Source organism: Telmatherina bonti, assembly GCF_933228915.1.
Source record: "Telmatherina bonti genome assembly, chromosome: 3".
In the NCBI taxonomy this organism is placed as follows: domain Eukaryota; kingdom Metazoa; phylum Chordata; class Actinopteri; order Atheriniformes; family Telmatherinidae; genus Telmatherina; species Telmatherina bonti.
In genome coordinates this window covers 39,407,185-39,417,961 of record NC_136621.1, presented here as the reverse complement: position 1 = coordinate 39,417,961, position 10,777 = coordinate 39,407,185, and the positions used below count along the sequence as shown (strand labels likewise).

At 41.6% G+C, this 10,777-nt stretch overlaps 1 protein-coding gene across 2 annotated transcripts in view; it reads right to left on the bottom strand.

Annotated features, from left to right (window-relative positions):
- The window catches only part of pkn1a (protein kinase N1a), a 71,177-nt gene that overhangs the window by 33,773 nt on the left and 26,627 nt on the right, over positions 1 to 10,777 (bottom strand). For both annotated transcript variants that reach the window (XM_079264298.1, XM_079264299.1), the window contains exon 2: positions 6,933 to 7,127. In XM_079264298.1, coding sequence (XP_079120424.1) covers positions 6,933 to 7,127 — 195 coding nt within the window. The remainder of the gene's footprint in view (positions 1 to 6,932; positions 7,128 to 10,777) is intronic.

Genomic DNA, 10,777 nt, shown 5'->3' with positions numbered 1-10,777 from the left:
CCTGATGTTGGTGTTCGCATTAGCCTGATGCTAGTGTTCGCATTAGCCTGATGCTAGTGTTTGCATTAGCCTGATGCTAGTGTTTGCATTAGCCTGATGCTAGCGTTTGCATTAGCCTGATGCTAGCGTTTGCATTAGCCTGATGCTAGCGTTAGCATTAGCCTGATGCTAGCGTTAGCATTAGCCTGATGCTAGTGTTCGCATTAGCCTGATGCTAGTGTTCGCATTAGCCTGATGCTAGTGTTCGCATTAGCCTGATGCTAGTGTTCGCATTAGCCTGATGTTGGTGTTCGCATTAGCCTGATGCTAGTGTTCGCATTAGCCTGATGCTAGTGTTTGCATTAGCCTGATGCTAGTGTTTGCATTAGCCTGATGCTAGCGTTAGCATTAGCCTGATGCTAGTGTTCGCATTAGCCTGATGTTAGTGTTCGCATTAGCCTGGGCTCGCTTCAAATGTTTTGTTTGTTTGCTGAAGATTTTGTACGGTACCATTGAAACTATGAATATGATTATGATGTGTGCACTTAATATTTATCTTATATACGGTTCTGATAGAAGAAAGTTTTATGTGAACTGGTTTTGATATCAGAAATCTGAGCTCAGAACTATCTGTTTAGCTGGATCTTGACTCGGTCTGTATGTTTGGTTCAGGCCAGGTGGAGAAGATACCAGTGGGATGTTGAGTCTAAAGTTGGGGAATGGATGGTAAACCACCATCTGATCGACTTTGGATGGTAGGAGGCTGACCAGAGCATGTTGATTTAGCCACCACCCCGTTTACAAACACACACACTCATCATTCTTCTGGACTGTCCTGCATGTTCATGAACTCTTCTTTTACCCTAGTGGGACGTTTTGTATGGATGACGCTATTTCAACAAAATCGTCATGGAACAAATGTTATGGATTTAAGCCATTAGAATCTGTGTATATATGTTTAAGTACTTGTTTGTTATTATTTTTTTCTGTATTTTTTTTTCTTCTTTTTTTGTGTAAATGTCCATAACTATAATATATGGTGCCAATATTATGAGCAAATCATGGCTCCTGATTATTGATTCCTAACCCTCGGCTCCAGTGTATCAAACCTATTTCCAGTTTTTGTTATTTTATTTTGATAAAGAAACTGCTGATCGCACAAATGCAACAACGCCAAGACGCAGCACGTCTGCTGAATCCTCAGCGAGTCGCAACAGATGGACGATGATTCACAGCAAAAGAAAAGTTTCTTTTTAGGAAATTCCGCTGCAGCAGTGACGAAGCTTTCAACTTTCTGATGATCAACGGAATACCAGGTCTGATCCCAAAGAAATTCAACTATTTTATATTTTAAAATGAAGTTTATGGTCATCTTATTGTCTTTTTACATCATGATGTACTCATACTGGAGTCTATACTTACACTTCGCATGTTTTATCACAAAGATTTTAACCAAAATGATGCTGTTTTCTGTGGGAGAATGTCTCAGTCAGCATGGAAAACCAAACCTGGTTATGTGAACGTGTGACTCTGACTGACATGGATGTAATAAAGTAAATAAAGCCTGTGCAGGGGCGTGGTGTTTGTCTCTGCGGCCTCATTGCAGGAAGGTCGCTGGCTTCCCTGCGACCCTGAAATAAACCAAGCATGTAAAAAATGATTAAATAAATGAAGGTATAACTCAAGCTTAAGGCTCATTTTCATTTCTGCTCTTATGTACGTAAAGGGGGATGTCAGTTTCAAATGCTGTCATACGTTGCCGTCCTCATACCTCCAGCCATCCAGTTCATCCACTAGGGGGCAGCACTGAGTTCAGATTTCACTTCTATGTTCCCACGTTTCTGCAAATGTTCCTGCCATGTCTACACTTGTTCCTGTTCTCAACTTCTTCTTCTTCTTCTGGAGCTTTTTATTTGGTTGTTTCTGTGTCTTCTTCTCTGGTTTCTTCCTTCTGCTGGTTGCGTGTCAGCTGTATAACTCACCACTGCCCCCAGTGGTCTCCTGTGGTATATCGCTAATTTCTGCATCAAGTGACGGATCGTTGAGCTCCTTGAAAACGGACCAAATAACCGACGCAGGAAACTGTCTGTCTGACAACATTGAGCATAAATGGGCGTTCCAGGTGTTCTGCAACCTCAGCCTGACCCCGGAGAAAGTCTCAGCGTTGTAGAAGACGACCAGATGGCTGGAAAAATGACATTATCTGCCATCAGCAGCTGCAGATCAGCTGTATCTGACATTTTGATGTTCCGGGAGAGGCTGTCGTTGGCGCAGGAACGTAAGCCTCTTTATGAACCTAATGCAGCTGGATTATCATGCTGGAGTTTGGGGTCATACATGTCAACATCTACCTGCTTCAACATCCCTGATGTCTGAACGAGAGCACCATCCGCTCCATGATCTTTGAATTTTTCAGTGTTTTTAATAAAATGTAGCCTTTATTTTTGTATGTAACTTTATTTTAGTGTTTCAGTGCTGACTACCCAACAAACAGACCAAAGTAGCTCAAAAAAAGGGCTTTAAATCATATTTTTTATAAACAACTGGCATAAATAAAGTACATCTAGTTGAGGAGTTCAACCTTTTTTCCAATAAATAATTTCTTTTAATTAGTATCCTTTAAGTAATGCAAAGCTTTTATTGGTTGGAAGTGGAGGTCATTTCTCTGCCACCAAGAAATCAGGAAGATTTAGATTTTTAACTCAATGAAGACTTTAACATTTATAAGATTTTAAAAGAAGATATGTTTTACAGAAGCAAAATTAAAATGAAAAGCTAAAGAAGAACATTAGATTAGGGATTTAGTACACCTACCACGCTCAACACCAAGCATGTGTACTCGCACTTGGTATTAATAAAAGTGTATCGATACCACACTAGTCAAGCCAGCTCAGATGTGTTTGATGCTTCTGACATGTTTTAAAAGAAATAAAAGCCTTAAATGTTAAAATGTGGCATTTTTTGTTCCACTAAAACAGTGATCCTCGCTGTTAATATAGCAAGAGATACAGATGAGAGAATCCTAAAGTTATTAGTTTTTATTTAGGCATTACTGGTCAGGGGAGGGTTGGGTTGGAAACACTCGCATCAAGCATGCCCAAACAAATTTTTGAAGTGATTAACAAGAACAGTGGAGCTTACTTACTGAGTCCAACTGAGAAACATTTTTGTTCTGGTTTGGAGAGTTTTTTGTTATTTTTAGAGCGATGGTCTTAAACTTTTGATCAGCTGATAAACAGCCTATTTCAGTTTAATTGTTGTTTTCAATAAATTAATTTTTCAAAGTGCTTCTTATCACACTCCCCCTTCTTCCTTTCGCATATTGTAGCTCTGATTAAAATTTCATTGAGATCCAAATATGCAAAAGTTACATTTTAGCAATTTTTCAACTGGTCTTCAGATTTTGATCAGGACTCTATACGGAGCTACCGACGGAGCAGCTCTTTGGTGGAGTTCGGTGCAGCTGAAATCAGCCAGAACTGGCAACTCTGACAGGGTCAGTTAGGGCCGCAAGTCAACAGTCAGTGAGCCACATGCATTGAGGAACACGCCACTAAAAGCTGGATCTTTGTTCCAAAACCACACATTTATAGTTGTATTTAGGTAAAATGTGCCAAATCAGAATAAAACTTGTTGGAATTGTTAGATCTGTAATGTTATTATATTAGTATTGGTGAGGTAACTTCAGAAAGGATGGGTCATTTATTACAACCTGTTGAAATATTAAAGTTATAACAGCAATAATAACCATAGTCACAATAATGTTCACATAAACACATCTGGTATCGGCAGATATTCAAGTTTCAGATTTCGCTATCGGATCGGAACTCCCAAAAAGTGGATCGGTGCGTCCCTACATTAGATACAAACATGATTAAGTTAAAAAGAAATCCAGATGCAGGTTTAGACTTCAGAATGAAACAGACTGATCTGCAGCTGAGACCCGGAGGGTCTTTATCTGGATGTTCCAGCTGATCTGAGGCTTTCTGGGAGCTTCTTCCAGACATGTGGAGCTTTATAGACCACCAACAGAACAGAAAAGAGACTGTAGTCTGACAGGCAGCCAGCCTAAAGACCTCAGAACTGGACTGATGCGGTCCAGTTTCTAGGTCTTAGTGAGGACTGGAGTTCTGAATGAGCTGCAGGTGTCTAACAAGAGTTTTTAAAGATCCTGTTAAGAGAAATCAGGCAGACTAAAAGCCTATTTATACAAGGTGCAGGAGGCGGATATCCAGACGGACAGTTGCGTCTGCCATCGCCATCGGTTACGTGCATCCTTTCTGAAGGGGCTTTGCAATCCGTCACTTTATGCAGAAAACAGCAAAACCACCAAAATCATGTTGAGCTGCCCAGCTGACACAAAACCAGCGACAGGAACAAAACAGAGGAGAAGACACCACAGAAACCGCCAAATGAAAAGCTTCTTCTTCTTCTTCTGGTGTTCTGAGCGGTTGGAAGCAACCTGAACTCAGTTCCGCCCACTAGTGGATGGACTGGTTTAATAACCATGGCAACGTAAAGGCTGCGTGGAAGTACAGGGACGTGTGACAACGTTGGAAATGGGCGTCTGCATTTACGGACGTCAGGGAGCAGAAATGGGCCTTGAAGCTGAAAACCTGGACTAGTTTTCCCAGATCCTGCTGAGACGTCTGGTTCAGGTCAGTACAGCCAGTAAACTACACTTCAGCAAAGTTTCTCCCAGATAAAACAGGTGGATCAGCATGACAGCAAGCCGCCGCTTATTACAGGATTATTACAAATTTTACATGATTATTTTCTTCTATTTCCTCCTCCAGTGTCTCCTAGTAGCACGAGGAGTACTCCCATGTCAGAAACAGCAACTTTTTCTCTGAGAACAGACTGAAACCAACTCCAGGAAAGTGAAACTAATCACCCAAAGGCAGAGCCAGAACCCCGTTTTTCTGCAGGGGCGACATATCAAACCAAAACCGTAGAAAAGAAAAAAAAACTTCAACATTTCCAGGCGGAGAGAAACCAGTTTTTGGAACAAAACTGAATCTAACGGTGTGTTCAGACCAAACGCATTTTGAGCGTCAAGAGCGTCAGGTTTCCATGTAAAGTCTATGTGGACGCGCGTCAAGGAGGCGTCATGCTTTCTCGCGGCGGGTTTTCAGCGTTTGCCGCGGCGGCGTCACGCGTGTCACATGCAGAAAATTTAAAAGGTTTTATAAGGCTGACGCGCCGCAAACCCCGGAGATGGTAAATCCGAACTTTTGCCACTTGACGCGGGGCGTCAACCAATCAGAGCAGCAGGTTATTGAAGAACGCACTAACCAGAGACAGACGGACAGGTGCTCTTAGGGTGAAATTGAGTGCATGTAGTTGTTGTCGTGGAAGGTGATTCGAGCACCAATTCGGCTCAGCGGAGACGAAAATAGAGCTGGAAGCGAACTAGAAGCGAACCTCATCAGCACACAGCTCCTGGAGTGGCTTTATTTATTAAATAAAGGAAAGCTCCGCCTTTTCTGCCTCGCTTTTCCGCCACCAAACGCGACGCGAGCGTCTTGGGCGTCAAAAACGCTCAAAACACGTCTGGTGTGAACACACTGTAATTCATAATGATATACTTCTGTCCCATTTCAATTTAAATTGCGATCCTCATGATTCTTCATATTGATCAATTTTGTGAACTAAAGAAAAAAAAAAAAAAAAGTAACCTTTTTTTGCTCAATGAGGAAAAAACAACACAAACCAGACCATCATTCTGCTGCTATAATGCCCAAAAAGATTAATAAAAATTATAAATGACAAAAATTTTATCATTCATTCATTCATTTTCTAAACCGCTTAATCCAATTCAGGGTGGCGGGGAAGCTGGAGCCTATCCCAGCTGGCTTTGGGCGACAGGCAGGGTACACCCTGGACAGCTCGCCAGTCCATCGCAGGGCCACACAGGGAGACGAACAACCACACTCACGCTCACACTCACTCCAATTTAGAGTAACCAATTAACCTAACATGCATGTCTTTGGATGGTGGGAGGAAGCCTGAGAACCCGGAGAGAACCCACGCATACACGGGGAGAACATGCAAACTCCACACAGAAAGGCCACTGACCAAACCCCTCCCCAGTGGCTAACCACTGTGCCACCGTGCAGCCTCACACACAAAAATTTTATAATCAATTATTTTTATTTATTTGAAAGAAAAAAGTTTTTTCCACACAAAAAAAAAGATTATAAAATTGTGAAGCAAAAAATCCCGATATTCAATTTTTTTATTTGATTCAGCTGCAGGTAACCTGACTTCCTGCGTCCGTGAGGACTGAAAGTTTCTCCTTCAGCTTTAGGAAATCCTTCATTCTATTATTACCTTGTTTCTGATTATCTTTCTTCTATTTCTAAATTTGCTCAAAGATAATTCCACCTGAATAACGGGCTGATAAGGCCTTTATGTTTTCAGGTAACGGTACCTTTGGTTAAGTCTGGTATAGGTAATGTTGCTGAGAGACGTTTTATTTTACTCTGGGTGAAGTAGTTCCTCGTCCTGATAGTAGTCTATACATTCTGTCATCATGAACAATAGGAAATATAGTTAGACCCCTCAGTTTACTGTAAATCTGTAAAAACTCTGACCAATCCAAACGTTTGAACCGATTTTAAGTTGTTGATTTCTTATATTTCGTAGCTTCTTCTCCCGGCTCCCCTCCTCCCCCTCCAGCAGCGCATACCTGATAGCCACACCCTGCATATAAACAGCGTGTTAGGATGAAAATACAAAGTAGTGAAGAAGAAACTCGGAAGGCAAACATGGCTGAGAAAATGCAGGAAGGATTTCCCGACCCGGCTCGGTTTATTTGCCTCCTCCTGCTAAACGGGAGGGGGACGGGCCGAGGCAGGGGAGGAGCCAGTGCAGGGGGAGGAGCCAAGACATGGCGCCACTGTCACATTTTGCTCTCCCAACATCACCTCCCCCGGCGTAAATTGTCTCACCTGCTGAGCGTTCCTCTTATCGGTCGTCGCCCTGCGCAGGTTCTCGGCACCCTCCTTGATCTTCAGCTCCTTCCGAATCTCCCTGCGGATCCTTTCACGCTGCTCATCCAGAAGCTGCTGAACGCTGGAATCTGAGAAATCCGAGTTCTGGTCCAGACCGAGTTGCTCCAGGACCGACAGCCCGCCTGGATCACTCTGCAGGGGAAACAAGGAAAGGAAATGTCATGAGCGCTAGAGACACCCTCCCCTTCAGCCTGGTAATGTGGGATGCAGGATAACAGGAGGGGAAGAGATGGCGAGCGAGATAAGGAGGAGAGACGGAGAGATAATAGTGATTGGGGGGGGGGGTTTCTGCAAACGTCAGATGTGTTAGAACCGGGTCGGCCATCATCCGAGCCTGCTCCACTCAACCAGAGCCAGCCCCCTCTCCCTAACCTTCCTCGCTCTTTTACATTTATCACCACAAAATGAGAGGCGGGGGCTCAACAAGCCGGAGAGAGACCACCAGGAACACACAAGCCTCAACACCCCCCCCCCCGTCATTTTCATAGAAACACACATATGAAACAAGCCGACAGTCCTTTACCTCCGAGCCGTCCTCATCCTCCTCGTCCCCATGCCAGCACATGGTCGACCCAGACCTGATGACTCCCCCCTCACCGCCCCCCCCCAAAAAAAAACAACATAAAAACAATCCAGAGAGCAACAGAAAAGCGGTTCTTTCCTGAAGACAGGCGAACAGCTAAAGCCACAGTGCAAGCTAAAAGTGCTGGGGAGGGAAATGTGAAGAGATAAAGAGGGGGAGAGTTAAGTGAGGGACGGGGGGTGGGGGGGAAACACCTCCTAAAGAGGATATCCGTCCCAACACCAAGCTGCTCAGGCCTTTCCTGTTTCCTCTCAGCTCCACACAACCATTCTTCAGCTCCGTTTCATCTGCAGGATGCCGCGTCTCCGTCAGACGTTAACGCTCATTCAAACGCCGACTGGAAGTAACCGGGTTGGCGTTTTCTTTGTCTAGTTTGGGTTGGTGATGAATCCAAACAGAGAAGGTGGGGGGAAAGCGAAACAGACACCTCTCAGCTCACCCCGTCGTACCGCCTCACTCATTCTCTCCTTACTGGAGTTCCTGCTCCCAGTTTATTCAGTCCCAGTTAGCACTGGTGCACCACAGGGTTCTCTACTGGGTCCTCGGCTCTTATTTTTTCAGGAATGAATTAAGACAGGAAGCTTTTCTTTTTGGGAATACTTTCTTGCATCTTTGCTAAGATGAGGATGATGATGAGGATGATGCATTTCCTGCAGACGTCTGTTTGTATCATGTGACTCACGATGTTTTCTCTTCTTCATGTAAGATCATAGATTTATAGTAACGAAGTAGAACTACTTCACTACTGTACGTAAGTAGTAAAATGTGGTATCTCTACTTTATTGAAGTATTACTTTTTCTGTCCTACTTCTACTTTTACTCCACTACATATTTTGGATCACTATGATACTTTTACTCTGATACATTTTTTCATTGTTGTTATTTGTTAGAACAGAAAAAAAGAAAAATAACACAATGGTAATTTGTTTAAATCCATTATACTTGTTAGAGTGAGATGTGTGTCGCTATAGACAATCTTTAGTTTCAGTTTCATGCCAGTTAAAAAATAAAAAGAGTGGGACCTCTTTCCTCTAGATAAAGGATCTCTGGCAGCTTTGCTGAGCGGGAGTGAAGGAGCAGCAAGTTAGCAGCAACATAATATGTCTCTTGTGCTTTATAAGTAAGAGACATAACCGTATAAAAGTGTGTGTGTTTTTGGTAGAGGGATCCAAAGGGACACATCCGCTGCAGGGGAATCAACAATAATAATTCCTTTAGTTTTCACAGAAGAGCTAGCTGATAAGTGAACAACCTGCCTTTAGTTGCTATAAGTTATGAAGAGATGTCTTTACATAATAATAAAACATATAAAGTATACCGACTGGTTTAAGAAGGGAAAAAGCTCTGGAGGCGAATGAACACACTGGATATGTGTGTTTTTTTTCCTGGATGTTCCTGTTCATGTTCTACTGCTCCAGCTAAAGGATTTCTGACTGTCAGGCTGAGAGTTAGAAATCATAAACAATCAGATTTACAAAGTTTAATGATGTCTTAAATAACTACACAACACAATGAACTACTTTTACTTTCAGTACTTTAGTAAAAGTTTAAAACAAACTACTTGTAATACTTTAAGCACACAAAATGTTGAATACTGTAGTACTTCTACTTCAGTGGGGCCCTTCAGCTTCTATACATGTAACTTCATTCATAATTGTACTTTTACCTGAATCTTGATTTCTAGTACTTTATACACGTCTGTGTACGACACATTAAATTGCAGTGAGTGTGGAAAGCGCCACATTTCCGTCGTTTTAACCACCTAATTTCTAATTTAAACGTCATGTTTATCTACGAGGGGAAAACGACGTTTTCATTTGTTTGTTGAATGATTCGCTGTAATGGTTTCGGTCCTTTTACGAGGGAAAGTGGTCAACAAAGACATGAAGAACGGACGTTAATACTTTTTATGTAACGAAAGGGGAATCAACAGTGTCGAATCCACTTTGTAAAGGAAGATAAAACCCAAAGAAAGGAAGGAAAATAAGGACAAATGAAGACTGGAAACGAAACCAAACAGCAGCGCGGCTTTTCCAAAAGTCTTTTAAATGAGTTGTTTTCTCCTTAACTGGAAATTTAGCCTCCTGATATGAAGCAGATAGTGGGAATAGTGGGCAGATGGCATTTCAAAAGAACTCGTTTCACCACTTATGTTCTGATTTGTCTGTTTTTTCACCAAGGTCTGACTCACGTCCCTTTATCTCAGCAAAACTTTGTACAACCAAGTTAAAATTGCTTCCTGAATCTGATAAGACAGACTCAGCCAACCTTGGGCTCCGTCGGGATGTTCAGGAGTTGCTCTACACAACAAATTACGTCATTTTTTAGTCACTGTGGTGAAATTCAGCTTGTCTGCTGCACCTCAAAGCATCAGGCTTGTGAGTTATATAAGTATCTGAACGTTACTCACACCAGGAGTCCAGAGGACGCGGTCCAACTGGGCGGTTTCCAAATTAAAAGCATCTTAATGCCATACGCCTGATAAATAATCATGGATATTATGATCACACACATCTATTATTTATTCAATCAAAACTTTGATGATTTAGTTTACTATAAGACGATACAAGTTATGTTTAAGGCTAAACAAAATGTTCTTCCAGAAGGGTTCCAAAATTACTTTAAGCTTCAGCAGACTAAATATAACTTTAGAGACAGTTGTAAATTTATTGCTCCAACATCTAGGACAGGTGAAACAGAGACGCTTGTCCTTTTGGGGTTCAACTGTGGAATAAACTCAGTAATGAGGTAAAAAAAAAAAAGAAAAATCGTAATTCTTTATTTCTATTTAAAAGATGATTTATCAGTTTATTTTTGAGAAATATGCAACTTTATAAATGATTTTTCTTTATAAAAGTCACACACTGTGTATGTAATGCATCTGCTTTTGTTATTTGTATGATTTAAGGTAACAATACTTGTAAGTGTACATTATTCGTCGGGCTGTGACGATGCCCGATTCAATTCCGATTTTTTGGTTGTCGATTTGATTTAAATTGCGATTCTCACAATTCTTTGATATTGCTTATTTTTGTGAATTAAAAACAAAATAAATATATAAAACTTATTTTTTTGCTTGTCATTTTTTTAAAATTTCAATTAGAAAAAAACAACACAGCAGCCAGATCATCATATAATATAATATATAATATAATACATAAGCGATAAATGCCCAAGAAGACAAGTAATAAGATCAATA